We start from the raw sequence: 17405 nt of genomic DNA, 5'->3' as shown, positions 1-17405 counted from the left end.
AATAAAATGGTTGCCGGCTTTTTACTATTTGAAAGGCCCTGCACAATTTGCATTTGCTAAAGCGACACTAAATATGTTATGTAAAATTTAGCACAGTATCCCCATTAGTATATATGGAGCACATGGCAAGCTCCACCTGTACAGTATTTATTACAAATTTGTATTTAACATACTGACAATGAGTAAGCCAATTATGGTAATAATGGGATTAAATGTATTTATGCCTTTGACATCAAAAAATTGGAATACAAAATTTACTGATAGTTGGAGTAACGCATACATAAAAATTTAAAATAGCGACGCCCATACTTTGAGCTTGTGACGTACTGTTGTAAAAGCACATCAAAATGATTGGCTGGTAAAGAAACTACTGTAGCAAATGCTAATTATATTATTTACATTTATATGTGTTCAGCAAGTTTAGCACATATAATATTCAACAATTTTGACTAAACAAAACTTAAAAAAAACATAGGAACGGTTTCCTTGTTTGAAAAATAAATTAAATGTGGTTATGAGCAAATATCTATATAAGTTTGAATGAAGTGCGATTGACGTTTTGGGGGCCTCTGATTAAACATATTGTTCTTAACTTATAATAAATGATACTTAATGAACGATGAATATATTTACCTGCACTTCAAACATAATTCGAACACATGATGGTAATGCAAGTCTTTCACCGTTAGGTAAAGTTAGCAACCGGTTGTCATCCAACACTGAATTAAGGTTTTCAACCCAGTCTGGATCAACATCACCATCAAAAACAATCCAATGGCGACGAGATAGCTCCCCTCTTACATTGTCAATAATATGGCGAAGTATTGAAGTGAAAAGACCATCTGTCCATTCACGAGTGTTTGGGTCAAGTGTACCATATAGATGCTCCTGTTAATGCATATTGCAAGTTTTTAAGATCAATGTGGGGGTCATTTAAGTTATGTATATACAGTAAGTTGAATCTATAAATCTAGGAGGAATCTAGAATTAACCATGACTGTGTATTTCAAATCACTGGAAAAACAATGTGTTGCAATTCCCATAGCAAATTATTCTAGTACCTAGAGTCCTAGACGATGGTTATTGGTTATATGCTGCTACATAGTTGTAATGGTATGACCGAAGTTGACAAAATAAAATTATGAAAGCATATAAATTAGACAATTTATCAGATTCTTTTATGATAGTTCTTCAAGTTTATACACAATGCCTATCCTACTCAGTCATGTAAAAATCTGGTGGTGGAACCAATGTATTACTTTACAATCACTAAAATCCAACCAAAGACTAAGATTTATAATCGATCAAAAGTCTGATTCGAATGGTTTCCTATTTTTTTAATGCATTCAACTTTGCTGGTAACGGTGGCACAAACGTGCATACTGATTTCATTACTTATACTTGTTTGTTTATTCTAATTTTTTATTATTGAAGTTTTGGCAGAATATATTTTTGCTACTGTGGTTAAGAATAAATCATTGTTTTAGTTACGTTTGGCATTTTCACTGTTTTATTTATCAAAACAACAAGAAATAAATGAAATATGGTGATTATGATGTCATAGCAAATTTGTCGTCATTTTGAAAAACAGGGAGTTATACTTAACTAAACAAATAATAATTAACAGATTGTGTTGTTAACTGTTAAAACGTCAGAGTCAATTGAAATCTGAAACCCAAACTGACTAAAAATCCCATTGCACTGGGTGATTGGAATTGTATGCAAACCACATGGCATTTAACTGGTTAATATAAAATATCAAGTATGATGATAACTGATGGTGATCAGGAATTACGTTCTGTGTTCATGCTTTATGAGAATGGTTTTCAAAAAAGTGCTGAAGAAGCAATAATTTGGTTTTCCATAAAGTGGGGTAACAACAAAAAGTGAACCTTTATACAGAAGAAAGAGCAGCATTCTTTTTGAACTAACAGTTGGTCAGCTATGGCTGCAACAATGTATGTGTGTGCTATTTGAAACAAATTCAAAAATTCTAATTTAGAACCACATCAATAACAAATTTTCATACTAACTACAAATTGATCTTTTTCTATTCCAATATTAAACTACTCCAGATACTAAACATGCAAACATGAGTGATAAAATTACTTTTGTTTAATGGACATATTTTGTCACAACAGACAAAAAAATCAATAAAAAATTGATTGAAACAATTACTTTTTTCAGAGCTTTTGGATCTATGATGTAAGAAATTCCCTCTTTGTGTTCAAGATTTTCAAGTGCTTTCAGCAGAACTTTCCAAGCTGTTGACTTTCCTGAACCACTTGGACCAACCATCATTAAGCCATGATTGATCAATGACACTTGGTATAGTTGAATTACTTTTTCAACCCAAGTATTACCTATCACAAAAACACAGAAATTGTAAAATGAGGGAAGTATTGGTATAGAGATTATCGTCAATCATGGCATTGTACAAATCAGAATAATTAGTTTAGTTGTATTTACTACCTTATAAAGCTACTTATTAGTTGTTACCAAAATTGAAATTTTTATAACTGAGTGTGGATGTAAATTTTGTACGAGTTTCAAGGGAACTAAAATTATTAAAAAACTTACTGTAACATAATTTAGTATCCACTTAAATATTTATACCACATTAATAGCCACAATAACTCTGAGAAAACCACAATTATAATTTGCCTGCTAGCTGTCAACTAACTGCTAACTAATCTGCTAACTCGATTTCGCTAATCTGACTCCATTGATAGCGCCTCTTTCATTAACTCCCTGATAGCCAGTTATGCATCACAGTACCAGAACTAAACTGTCAATATCTTGAATAATTATTTATTATAGGTTTTCAATGAAACGGTAACTGTTTTCAGAGCACAGAATAAAGCTCCGGGACGTGAATACTAAACACAGCCAAATCATAGTACAGCGCTTGTTGGTAAACACACGAAATAAACCACCAATAACATTATAATATCATCAGATCTGCACAAGAATTCTGTAGGAATAAGGGCTAATTATGACAATTAGCACACTATCTCGCCCCTCGGGCACTTCAAAAAATATATGCTCGCGGTAGAACCCCCTGTGACATAACTTTAGACATAAAAATAAAAATGGTATGATTGGGTAAATCGATTTCTAATATTCAGTGTGATAGTGAAGCTACTAGGTTATATATTAAAGTTAGAAGTAACACATCTCCAAAAGATCTATATATCATCAAGAACGCATTAAGAGTAACAAAAGGAATTGAATGTTTTGCAAAGGAGTGAGGTGTTGCTTGTTCCCGAATCGTTGTCACTGATAGCGAATGTGACCTAGTTAGGTTATGGTGAGGATTGTTTGATGAACAACGTCTTTTAACATAATTAGGTGGCTTCATGGTCGGCCGACGCTTGTTCGCGAAGGCTTTGCTGTACACCCGCTAATAAGGTGTGTTCTATAGAGAGAAGTATAGTGTCTCGTAAATGTGGTTTGTAGATTCTGCAAGCGAAGTTTGTCAACAGACGAATGGCCAATTCCTCCGTGATTGTGCTTTGCAGAGTTGGTGGAGAGTTTGTTGCATCGATGTACTTTGACTACAAGTTGCATCACACAGTGACAGTTTGTGAAAGCAGTCCGACAAAAAGCTTAAGGTGTAGAGGGTGAAAGAAATTCTACTAGGTGGTAGATCTGTACTACATCATTTAAAAACTGGAGCATAATATCCTTGCGTGTCAGCACGACGTATGGGCATATATTTTCTTCAATGAACGAGAAAACGAGTACTTTAACGATAATTCGGCAAAATCATCTGGATAGAGGTAGTGCACAACTTGTCGAATATCAGGTTGACGCGTTTGCAGTGTATGTTCAACATCTGTCTTTCCATTCCCATGTTAAACTCCAGGTTGGTTCGTGAAACTACGGTAAGCTCAAAATACGGTTCCAGTTGGTGTATAAAGACAACTTTCAGTGACACATTAGGCATTTTAATTACAAATCTTGGGTCGACATTGTCATCATCGTCATCGCTATCTCCTTCAGAATCTGAACCAGTCTGAGTTGTAGCACTGCTGTCACTGAATTAAACAGTGTGCTAACTTTGCGTGTACTGGTTGACAGAACTCATAACAGAGACGCTTTCGCATCAATGCCAAATGCAAATGCTCAATTTTTTCGAATAATGATATATTTTGACTCTTGACGAAACGGTTACTATTTTCAGAGAACAAAATAAAGCTCCATGAGTGACTTATCCTGTGCCTTAGCTACATAACACTTCTCAGTAATAAGTGGGAAAAAGAAGAAAAGCATGAAGAACCTCAAGAGATCATGTAAATTGCAATAATTTAACTAAACTACTTTTAATAAACGAAGATATTCTTCTTCCAATTAATACTTATATTACAAATATAATATATATACGAAGGCAGAGCAAGAACTTAAAAAATAGGTAAAAAAGTAAAGTAGCTAACAAACAATGATGTGCGATTTCAGAAGTCATATGAAACAAATACAATAACAACAGCACACCAGTTGCACATGCAGCACAAAAACAACAAGTATTGCTGATTGTTAAGTTTGTTTCACAGGTTATGGTTTCAGAGTATTTTTGTTTCTAATATACAGTAAACTATTTGCAGCAGTGACATGTACATCAAAACGTTTGTTAAATCCTATATAAACAGCCAATTTATGTTTTCTGTCAACGAGTTCTAGTGAACAAAATATTACACGTTTATAGCAATGCAGGAAATTGAAATTTGTATTGCAATATAAACGTTTTTTCTGTCAAGGGACCGTCACAAAAATATTGCAAATTGTACCAGTGACGTTGAAACTGATAATAATATTTGAGCTGAAAGTGACATTTTTTTGTGCAGAGCAAACAGCAACACAATATTCAAGCAATTTTATGAAGATGACACAAACAATTAATGAGGAGATTTCAGAAAAATTGGATCTCATCATTAATTGTTTGTGTAATGGTACCTGCCGTTATTATTTATGATAAAGATTTTAGTTCATGAAGTTCCAAAGCATATGCAAATTCAGAAATGGACCTCCTACAATTAAAGGTGGTGTCTCAAAAGTCACATAATTAACACAACATAGAGCTTTCAACTTGTAAAAACATCTGGTTGAATTGCTGGCTACTATTGAAAATATACTTTATTTATTGCTGCCTGCATGTGAAAATATGGACTAGTGTGTGGGAAGCCCGATGAAACCACTGTGCACTGTGTAGTCCTTTTACTAGCAATGGTCACATAGTATTCCACTTCCAAAAACATTTTTGAAACTTAGAATATTTCTCAGACTATCTTCTCCTGGCTCTACTAGTTGCATACTCAGATCTACGAAAGTAACTGGCTCACAGCACAATGTCACTGAAATAATTCCAATCATTGGAACGATTCCTTGTATCTTCACTTTGTTTGATGACTGCAAGTTCACAGAGTTGAATAGAATTTATTTATAGAATCGTCTTTGACATCCCTAATTGTGACAAATTAATAATTATTGATGCGTTTCATAGAATCTCTTATGGAGATAATCTTTCAATTTTTTTGGTTTTTGGATTGAACTTAACATGTTATATACCATCACATACAAAGATTTCCAACACTCTTTTCTTCTGAGCTGTTCATGTCTAAGTTTCGTATCCCCTCAAGTGTTATTGCTGCAAGCAACCCTGGTTAAGAATCCCTGTATTAATATTTAAATACCCAGCACGTACCTGTTGTGACATTATCAGTACAAACTAAGTTCATTTCTCTGCATATTTTTGAAATTTCTGCCCTTAAAGAATGCATTTCATCTTGTTTATACAGTAAACCTGGAAAGACATCACTCAAAAGGCTATGCAAAAGTGGAATATCATCAGCCACCAACTTTGGTAATATTGTTTCCATAATGCTCTACACAAGAAACAAACTGAATGGTTAACTGTTTCCATAATTTGTGAGTAACAATAGCAGTATTTTGGGGCACATGGCAACTACAAGTAATTTTATGCCTCATACTTGTATTAAAATTTCTTGTTCAGATGTCCTTTCATTTTCAAAGTTCTCTTTTGAGGAATGATTTTGAGTTTTTATTTCTTTGACTGATTGAATATGTTCTCTTTTAACATTGCCCGCTGAAATAAGAACATATTTAAGTGCCCGTAATCCAAAATCATAATGTGGCTGATTGCTAAGTTGTTCATCGCACAGCTTGAAGAAGGGAACAACTTTCCGAGCCAGCTTTTCAGCCATACGAAATCCCTACAACAAAAGCAACAGAATAAAACAAATACATTTTGACAAAAAAAAACATACAATGAAAAAAATTATTTACAACATACAATTGTACACACCTGCGAATACAACATGACCTCAGCAATAAGCTGTCTATCAGGCCTGGTCATAGCTAAACTTCTAAAAAGTTTCTTCAAATTGTCAGGAAGATTTGACCTTCCAGCATAGCCAGGATTCATTGTAATAAAAATAGCCATTTCAGGGCTTACCTTTACCTATATAAGTTAAAAACTGTAAATGCCAAGAATGCAGGTGTAGAAAATTTTCAATGAACGTTTAAAAAAACACGAAAGCTTAAATGTGGTCACCTGTTTTCCAAGAAGTTCTATTTTGATGGCAGCAGATAAATTATTCTTATTAAGTGCTTGAGAACGAAGAGCTTCCTGAATCAACTGTATTTGTTGTGACACAGCAGACAACATTCTTTCTTCTAATCTGTTAAACTCATCAAAACATCCCCATGCTCCAACTTGACACAAGCCAACAAAAATACGACCCATGGCCTAAAAAAAGTGTTAGATACTTTCTAGAACAATTACAATCAAAACAAAAGATACCATGTGATATGCAAAGACCACAAAATCGCATTGCATCATTGCTGCTTAAAAACACCTGAAAATCAAACGTTTCATCGCAGTTGAAAACTAGCACAAAACGTCCAAGTTGATTTCCAAGTGATTTAACTGTCTCAGTTTTTCCAGTTCCGGCTGGTCCAAAAGGAGATCCTCCCAAGCGTGCATCAAGGGCTTGAGTCATAGTTAAGTAGCATCTAAAAGCCAAAACAATAGCAAGCACTTTACATCAGTCCAATCAATTTGCCAATAAGTATAATCTGCAAGCAAACAGTTGTTTTCAAGGTAAATGCGAAAGAAGTACCTATAGGAAACAAATGAATTGCTGTACAATGTACAACTGTATAGGCACTAGTTTCATTTCATATACACTCTCATATTAGATATTTCAATATTAAAACATTTCTACTTTTAATAGGAAGAAAATTTCCCACAGAAAAATTATTATGGAAAAATTTAAATAAATAATTTTTTTTGAGCCTATGCAAAACGAAAATGAGTTATGTTTAATGCAACATACATATAACAGACAATGTTTACAAAAAATAATTATATAGCTGTGAACATTTCACAAAACCAATTACGCTAGTGAGGACCTCATTTCTGGTACATATTTCCATAAGCGACAACACTACCTACTGCTTTCAACCTTTAGCAAGGGTAGTTTAAGCCTGATCTGCATTCACCTCTTGGGTCATATTCTTCTTATTATGTGATATAATGAATAGGTCATTCTCTGATGTACTAAGGTTAATCAACTGTTATTGATCGCCCAGGACCTTCCACCTCCGGATACGGGCCTTGCAGATGAGGCTTACCAGGACTTCTGTTCTGCCATCGCTAAAGCAGCCAAGCGATCAATCCCACGCGGTCGTAGAAATAACTATAGACCGTGCTGGGATGCGGAGTGTGAGAGCCTCTACTAGGCCTTTCTGAAGGCCCAGCAGGGCGAGGCATTAAAATCAGCCGCCTCTGCATTGCACGCTCGACTCGATGAAAAGTGAAGAGAGCGCTGGACAGAGGCTGTCAACACCATCGACTTTACGCACTCCAGTCGACTGGCATGGAACACAATCAACAACCTGACTGGCAGGTCCAGACAAACGCATCGCCCATGCCCCATCTCTGCCAACTGTATTGCTTCACAGTTGGTAAAGAATGGGGTCTATGAAGCGAAAGATCGCAAATCAGCCTACCTTGTTAACAATGAGGTGGCTGAGCTCTGGAGGATCCCTACACCTCCTGGTGAAACAATCTCTGGAGATTTTACTCCAGAAGAGTTTGCCAGCGCCCTCCAGCTGCTAAAGTCTGGGAAAGCTCCATGCCCTGATTCAATTTGCCCGGAGCTGATTATCCATGCCGGGGCTGCTTTTAAGTCCTGGCTAAACAAGTTCTTGTCTTCCTGTTTACACAGTACACACACTCAAGCTTCCGAAAATCTGGAGAAAAGCACTTGTGGTTGCCATCCCCAAGCCGATGAAGCCGATAGAGGATCCAAAGAGCTATCGATCAATTTCCCTCTTGTGTATCCCTTTCAAGATCCTGGAGAGACTGATTTACGCCCCCGTGTCGAACCTATTATAGACCCACTGCTCCCTCAAGAGCAAGCTGGATTTCGACACGGAAGATCAACCGTGGACCAAGTTACTCTCTTGACTCAAGAAATCGAGGACAGCTTTTCGGCTAAGAAAAAAGCAGGTGCTGTGTTTGTCGATCTCACAGCTGCCTATGATACCGTTTGGCATCGCGGGCTCACCTGCAAGCTTTTGCGCCTACTGCCAGACAGGCACATGGTTTCTCTAATCATGGAACTTGTCCGAAATCGGTTTCACCCTCACCACCAGTGATGGCACAAAAAGCAGATTGCGGCGCCTGCGAAATGGTGTCCCACAGGGATCAGTCCTGGCTTCCCTCCTTTTCAACATCTATACGCACAACCTGCCAGAAACAATTGCCAAAACGTTTGCTTACGCTGATGATTTGGCAATTATGCATAGAGCAGAAAACTGGCAGGAGTTGGAGGGGTCCCTAACCCAGGACATGGCAACCATATCCACTTATATCCAGAAATGGAAGCTGAAGCTCAGTGTAACGAAAACGGTGACGGCTGCCTTCCACCTGTACAACAAGGAGGCACAACGTGAGGTCAACATCACTGTTGATGGACGTCCTCTCCCTTTCACTGCCGAACCAACATACCTCGGCATAAAGCTGGATACCTCGCCACCTGGAGTCACTTCGCAAAAAACTAACAACACGCGTTGGGCTTTTGAGACGACTGGCAGGATCTAGCTGGGGTGCTGGATGCACAACACTTCGCACAGCTACCATGGCTTTGGTCCACTCTGCCGCCGAGTACTGCACACCAGCTTGGTGTCGTAGTGCTCACACTCGTCTCATAGATAAGCCGATTAATGACGCTCTGTGCTTAGTGACTGGATGCCTGCGCCCCACACCAATAGACAACCTGTTTGTCCTAGCAGGTATCCACCCATCTGAGCTTCGCTGCAAGAGAGCCACACTGTCTCTAGCACGCCGAGCCCTGGAGCCTGGGCATCTTCTGCATAACCGGCTCTGTCTCCTCCACTTAGAGGACACCGGCAGCTTAAGTCGAGTCACCCATTTGTCCCTGCTGCATTGGATTTACTGGATGACTTTAACCAGTCAAGCACCAATGTGGCAAGCTGGGCGGATTACAAATGGAGCATGGAATGGCAAGAAAACTCTTCCAGACTCCATGGCTACATTTCGAAGGCCAGTACATCACCACCGGGAATGCATTTTCCCAGGTGTGCTTGGACCAAGCTCAATCGCCTTAGAACCGGCGTTGGCCTCTTCCGCTCAACTATGCACAAATGGGGTATGGCTCCATCTGCGGCCTGTGAGTGTGGTGAAGAAGAACAGACTGCAGACCACGTCATAACATCTTGTACCACATACCGCCATCCTTGTGGAAACCATTGTCTGACAACAATGGATGAAAACCTGGTCAGCTGGCTAACAAACACCTGCCCTACAATATGAGGTTTTTGTTCCCTCTCTGAAGAAAACTTAAAGAACCATCTACTCCACACGAAGAAGATATAATATACTTGATGACATGCATTTGACTGCTCTATGGACTACTGCCTATTCGTGGTAGAAGGGTATGAGTGCCTCGATGGACTTTCGAGCTATATTAAAATGGTCTAAATTAGAAAAAAAAAACATGAATACGTACAACAAAGTTAGGCATACCACATATTTCTTCACAAGGGTTAACAAGGAACGCGTTTGAGTTTTGGGCAGAGGGACTCATTCGAAAAGTGAAATTCTCCTCCACAAGCCACCAACGTGAAATTCTATCTTGGAAGCCACATATGAATTATTTACTTCGTAAACTAAGAACTAACTTAGCAATGACCAGAAAAATTAAACCTTATTTAAATAAAGCTGCACTGATGTCTTTTTATCACACTCTCATAGAAGGTCATTTACGTTATTGTATCCCGGTTTCGAAGCATGGCCACCAATCTGTTTTGAAACATATATAGAAAATATGCAAGAAGTATGCCGAGCTAATATGTGGTTATAATACCAATGTTTATTCAAATCACTTGAAGGATTGTTATTTTTTTATCTATGAATAGCTTATTTGAAAATGAAATATGTACCACCATGTTCAAAGCCAAGCATCAATTGCTTGCTCCAATATATTCAGATTTTTTTCAAATAAATTCAACGAGATATGCTAATTCGATAAAAATTTAAAAAAATTTTCGCCTTCCTTTCTACAGTAAATCCTTAACCCAACAAACTATTCGATATATGCAACAAAAAATTTGAAATTCTCTGGTTAATGATTTGAAACTTTTGGAAAATAAGACAATTTTTTATAAAAAATGAAAAACTAATTTTCTTCATCATCACACTTGCATAATGCTATGTGACAATCGTAATTATGCACTGTGTAGACCTGCCCTCCAACACCAAGCAGTTTCATTCATTTTAATGCACTATACACTTGTTTTTCTCTTTATTTTGTATATATTTTCAACTGCATTTCACTAATGGATGTTTACAAGCTTTAAGTGACATTCTGCTATTGAGTGTAGGCGACATTTAGTAATACTAGAACTGTAATTATATTGAGGAGGTTTCAATGAATTTTTAAAAACATGTTCACTTGCTGTATCGTTCTTTTAACTTCAAAATAACTAAAGCTTTCCTCAACCACATGCCACCAAATTTGTTGTTGCCAAACTGTAGACATAGGCAGTAAGTATCCAGCATGCGCACGTTAATTACCTTTTGATAAAGCACTTTGATAAGATGATGGCATTGGAAATTTCGAAAGAAAATTATACGTCAGTCTGTTTATGTATTGTAACTTGCAAATTTTCAAAACTCATTACAGAACTACTTCGGATATTTATAACAAATACTGCAGATCGTTTTTACATATTTTCAAGATAAAAGACTGGCACCAGTTATTGGATTGAAACGCCACCACCAGAGCCACTCAAATCTTCGGCTTCGGACAAAGAGGGGTTACCTTTCAGCACCACCATCTATTGGACAGCATTGGTGTGCATTCTTGCTGTACAAACTTGGGCTAATCTACAACGCCCTTTCATAGTGCTATGGCCACCAGAAACTGGGCTCTTGCCCAGGATGGGGTTTCCTTTATGGTGGGTTTCTTTTTCCATTCTCTGATGTACAGAACTGCAGCAATTTTCATTCATCTGTTGCTTGAACACATCACCTGCTCTTCTGCTTAGTTTTCGCTTTTTGAACTTATGTTTTATGGATTTAACTAATTATAGTCTGTATTGCATACAGGCTCCAAATTTAACATCGCAAAATGTCAAGCATGTTGATGAATTGGAAGTTGCCCTGCAAAGGGTGACATCCAATTAATCCACACTCCTATTGGGAGACTTCAATGCACCTGTTGGAACTAATGACCGTATGGCTTACTTACAAGGGTGTGATTTGAAAGCATGGTTATGTAGACCATCACAAGAATGGAAGGTGTCCCTTACAGCTATGTTGTAATAATGGCCTTAGCATTTTGAACAGCTATTTCCAACACAGAGATGTACACAAGCATATCTGGTACAGGGGTAGTGCACAACAGTGGTCTTTGATAAATTTTTGTTTCGTTTGGTTAATGTTTTCTTCTTCTGTGGTGGACGTTGGAGTTAACAGGGTGCTAAGCTACCTACCGATAATCAGCCTGTTGTCTGCGAACTACATCTCCTGAAACCTCTGGCAGTCCAAATATTTTATAGAAGAATGAAGTGGGAAGCAGGGTAGGATGTATGAAAAAATTTGCTGAACCAAGTTAAAGAAACTTTTGTAATGCACGGAGGACATTGAACTGGAATGGACGCTGTTTATCAATGCGATCCTAGCATCTGCTACTAGTGTTTGTGGGCAGAAACAGCTCGGTGTGGAGAAGGAATAGTGAGAAAAGAACCTGATTGTGGTACCAAAGGGTTAAAAAAGCTATTCAAGCGAAGAAGGTGGCCTAAAAAGCCCAACTTCATGACAGGTCTACTTCTGCTTTGCAAGCTCTGTACACTGAGGTGCATAAAGCTGCGGCACAGACAGTAAAATAGTCCAAAGAGCAAACCTGGAAGGAATTTGGTCAAAACTTGGAACTATAAACTATAAAATGGTTAATAAAATATTCTGGGAAACCACCCACAAGTTGTGTAGCTAAAGATCATCTGCTGCGAAGTCTGTTAAAAACCAACAGGGTGGCCTCCCAACCAAAGAGGGTGATATCCTTGATGGATGGAGGGAATATTAAAGATCTACTGTACCCTGTTGTAGAAACACCTACTGACATACCAACAATGTGTTTGTGAAGAAAGTGATCTTATTAAGGCCGAAGTTACATAAGCTGTAAAATATCTGAAAGCTAGTAAGGTGGCTGGGTGTGATAAAGTCCGCAATAATGATTTGGCATGACAATTATGGTATCATAATTTGCGACTTGTTTTCGATAACCAGTGGTGTCACCATTGTAATACCCCTGGGCAAGGTAGAATTGACACTGGCTCTCGTTCAGTGTTCCCGGTGAACAGTTTCAAATTTGAGCAATGCGATTATAAAAACAAAAAAGCAAAGTGTGTGTTTATCAAAACTTGTACAAAAATTTGCTCGGTAACTGGGGCTCAGTAATGAAAAATCATTGCTGAGTTTAAGTTGCGCAAAGGCTTTCCTCAGTCCATAGATAAAAACTACTTTTATTTCAGTAATTGCTTAACCATTAAATGTATGTTATTGAACTATGTCACTATTTTCTGGAATATTGCTGACGATTCCTATTCCTTAAATTCAATTTTAAGCACCTTGCATGAATTTTTACTAGTTACGTTAATAGCAAGTATCCATACAACTAGTAAATATTATTTATAATCTGAATTTGTTTAGTAGAAAAATAACAATGGTAAACAGTAATAGACACAGTCTACAAATAATTACACAGCAACTTAAGGTAGTATGGAGAATAAATTGTGCAGATTTTGCCTAATTACAACTCAAGTTATGTCTTGAACTGAATCTCACTCCAGTACCAAACCTGCAATGCGAAACTCAGTACTAAAACATGATATTGTACAAACAAATAGTTAATTTGATCATTACATATCTTATCAAAATATGGTTTAGATAAAGTATACAATCATTACCTATCAGTCAAGGGTGTGTGTACAAGCCTATCTTGAACACCAAGATATTCAAATCCATACTGAAATTTAGCATTTGCCATGTGAACGGAAAGCTGCTGGAGTTCATCGGACAGATGTGGGTTATAATAAAATCTCATTTGTTTCAGCCATGAAAAATCATGTACGGTAATAATATTTTCCTATACAACATCACAAAAAGATTACTCTCAATTACAGTAGCAATAGGTAAAACTTTGGCAACCTTGGGTAGATTGAAAAACCTATAATCAATTTAACAATCAATGGAAACACCTTAATGCATTCAGAAAGAGGTTTTGTACGAATTAAACTTCTATTGATACATGTAACTCTTTGTGGCAGTAAAACTTTAATCTGTCCAGAATACAATAGGTACAACAGCAATGATAACCTCAACAATATATCTAGTGGAGTCCCTCAGATGAACTAATTCAGTAATTAGGTGTTCCATTTTCTTTCTGCGAATAGGCGGTTGTTCATGAAGCACAGAATCAGCTAACATATTTAAAGAGTTTTCGACGTCTGATGAAATGCCTGCGAGAAAACATTAAAAAATGTGTAATGCATGTTACATTTCCGTAAACAAACTTTTTAATTTTTAATCGTATTACATCATAACTTTGATTAACTGGCCGTAATTGGCCCTGAAATAGTCTTAGTATTGTTACGCTGAGTGTTAGTTGCGATGAGAGTACTAATTGTAATAATTAACCCTTATTACTACGGAATTCTTGTGCAGATCTGATGATATTATAATCTTACTAGTGTTATAGTTAGTTATACTGAATGCATCTCTATTTTGTGCTCTGAAACCAATAACCGTTTCATTGTGAATCAATAATACAATTATATTCAAGAACATTGTTAGCTTGGTTATTGTAATGTGATGCTCAACTAGTTATCAGTGTTTAATGAACACGCATATCAATGGATTCAGAATGAATGGATCAATGGACTAACAAACAATCGATCAAGCAATAAGTAATTACAACAAAAACAATCAATAGCAAGTTAAAAAAAAAATTTTTGCTTTTCTACAATAGTGAATGCTACATCAATGAATCAATGAAAATAATACACTTGGGCGTATCTGGTTAACATGTGATGTTTGCCAAATGTGTAGTCAAATAATGAAACTTAATAACTGATGCATTCTGAACAAAATGTCTTTTGCAATAGTAATCCATAAAACACTGTTAAAATACTTACTAGACAAAGCACCTTTGTTTTCGCGACTGGTCTGAAGCATTTTGTCAGTATTTTCTGACCAAGCAATTTGAGTAGAAAGGATAATTATCTGGGCTTGGTATCTATCAATCCAGTTCATGTATGCTGCCTTCTCCGTTTCTGTTTTTCTGTATATACAGATAACTCATATAAGCCATCTTAAATATAGCAAAAGATTTAACATTACAATGACCAATTACAATAAAATTTACTTCAAACATTTCATGTCATCAACAGCAGTTGAAAGCAATTTGGTCAAGGTTCGTTTCATTTCTTTTTCTACCATAGTAAGCCATTCATTTATCTTTGGATGTTTGTGAATTGCAATTGGTGACTTGTAGATTACCTGATAAACAAAAGTCAGATAATGAATAGCACCCTATATAACTTAACCATTTAATGTCAATAAAAGAGCAAATTTAAATAATAAGCAAAAGATAAATTACAACAAATTTAGCATTAGCGCTGAAAAATTTTATTTGGCAAAGAAAGCTCTGAGTCATTAACAGAAAATATTCATATACCATAAAGTTTTGGAAAAACTATTAAAATACAGTAAGGCTTTATATTTCAGTACAACTTTAGCACTTAAACACGCCTTTACACATCTTCCATGATGATGTTTGTAAATACAACAAATTTCATACATTTTTTTCAACGAAAACTTTAGGTGAATGTTGAATATGCAGTTTTATGACAATAGTTTTTATTTTTGTGGCGCAAGAAAAATTTTTTGATCTTACTTAAAAATTGCTTGTGTTTAATGAGCAAAATCAAAAAGCTTTTGCTTAAAGTATGAAAATAAATTTAAACAAAGCCCCTATCACATATTCAAAAAAACGCTACCCATTTTACATTTACGACTCAGCTTATCTAAGGTTTGTTTACTACAATCGCCCGTCATAACATACCGTCCATCGCCACTCGTCATAACATTCTATGACAGGGGTGGCCAAACTGTGGTTCTTGGGGTTTTCTTTTAGTCCATGATTATAAATGTTAACGTTTGTGAATAAATGAACGTTAACTATTTTTTATGTTGCAGCTATCAAAAATATCGGTTTTATATAATGTGGCTCAAACGTGAAGTAGGTTTGACCAAACCTGTTCTATAATATATTTGCATTTACTTGTAATAAAAAGTACACTGTACGTAATGTCATAATGAAAAATGGATTAAAATGGGGCTTAAAGGTTGGGGTTCAAGTCGAGCAAAACCTCTCCTCTGTTCCAGGATAAAGATTATGATGCCATACCACAAATTAAAATGACTTTTTAAATATTAATACAAGCAATAAAATAGTTAACCTCTTCTGCCTCTTTTGAAAATATTCCATTGACCAGTGTTTCATCGGCATCTAAAGCAAGAGCAGTGATTCCAGCAAACATCTTTTTGAAATGCTTTTGGAGCTTTGAAATGCTTTTACTATTTCCGATTATTTCCAACAAATCTTCATCACCAACAAAGTAAAACCTGCAGAATACATAGATATTGATTAGACTTCTAAAGTACAAACAAAATACAATGGCCAATTTTAAAGAAATTTGACACACACATAGATTTATAAATTAGGTTATACATAAGGGCTATTCAAATGGTAGAACACAGTCCAGACTTTTTGAGTGTTTAAACTGGAACTCAGAATATTTTGCAAAATGTAATGTTGTGTAACTTTATGTTTCCACAGTGGTAACATGTGGACTGCCCATCAAAAAATGTTTCGGCTAATGTATCACAAAACTCTTCCCAAGAAGTTTTACACTCGGCTTGCATTTTTGATTCATTTTAAAAATGGATTATTCGTAAGTTTTTGTACAACACATGTTCATGCGTTTAGATCAGCGTGGTCCAACTACAGGCCCAAGAGGATAAAATCTTTGCGGCCCACGAGCTTTCACAGTATTGATTTAATTTATTTCAATTACCGGTAGAACAAATATAGCATTTGGATAAAAAGTGTAAAAAATTTAATTCAAAGTTGTAAACAGCAGGGCCTATACTGTTTCAACCTATCAGGTCCTATACCAGTCGTACTGACATGTACCTAGTGTTCTGGACGTTTTTGTTTCCTTTAAATATTCCACAGTTTTCATGTTATGTATCTTCTAAACTGGAGCCCTAATACTGGATATTGCGCAAAAGTCAGAAATTTGGCATAATCCAAGAAATGTGACAGCATCATTGCATTGCATCATCCATTTGTGTGTTACGTCATAATAGTTATAATAGTGGTAATAGTATTGGAAATGGCCCGCAATTTGTCACGTTTTTGTAAAGTGGTCCGTAAGTCAAAAGTAGTTGGACCACGCTGCTTTAGATCATACTTTGTAAATCTCGAGAAAAGCCAGGGTTGCCTGAAATGCCAGAAAAAAATTGTTTCTGGTATTTAAAATTTGATCTTGAAATTTCAACACCGGTAAGAAACGAAATATAACTGCATGGAAGTACGTTTTGGTTAATCTTAGCGACCTTTTTCTTGCATGTTTGAGTGAGACGTGAATGCTCACTGGTCAGTGCACTTTTTAAACTAGTGTTACGTTCAACCCATTGGTGCACATGTTTCATTGACAGAGTTCCATGAAAACATATGGTTAACATAGCTAGCCTGGCACTAGCCAGATGCACTCAAAGACTGTGATCATCT

At 36.4% G+C, this 17405-nt stretch overlaps 1 protein-coding gene across 1 annotated transcript in view; it reads right to left on the bottom strand.

Annotated features, from left to right (window-relative positions):
- LOC143445123 (cytoplasmic dynein 1 heavy chain 1-like) overlaps positions 1-17405 on the bottom strand; it is a 160868-nt gene that overhangs the window by 67135 nt on the left and 76328 nt on the right. Inside the window, exons 36-47 of the mRNA XM_076944003.1 lie at positions 16069-16234; positions 14973-15106; positions 14743-14888; positions 13925-14067; positions 13516-13694; positions 6876-7032; positions 6572-6766; positions 6323-6478; positions 5988-6230; positions 5702-5882; positions 2179-2363; positions 634-888 (exon numbers count right to left, since the gene is read on the bottom strand). Of these exons, the coding sequence (XP_076800118.1) occupies positions 634-888; positions 2179-2363; positions 5702-5882; positions 5988-6230; positions 6323-6478; positions 6572-6766; positions 6876-7032; positions 13516-13694; positions 13925-14067; positions 14743-14888; positions 14973-15106; positions 16069-16234 (2140 nt within the window). The remainder of the gene's footprint in view (positions 1-633; positions 889-2178; positions 2364-5701; positions 5883-5987; positions 6231-6322; positions 6479-6571; positions 6767-6875; positions 7033-13515; positions 13695-13924; positions 14068-14742; positions 14889-14972; positions 15107-16068; positions 16235-17405) is intronic.

The sequence above is a fragment of the Clavelina lepadiformis genome, chromosome 2 (genome assembly GCF_947623445.1).
Source record: "Clavelina lepadiformis chromosome 2, kaClaLepa1.1, whole genome shotgun sequence".
NCBI classification, from domain to species: Eukaryota; Metazoa; Chordata; class Ascidiacea; order Aplousobranchia; family Clavelinidae; genus Clavelina; species Clavelina lepadiformis.
This window is presented reverse-complemented; position numbering and strand designations above follow the sequence as displayed.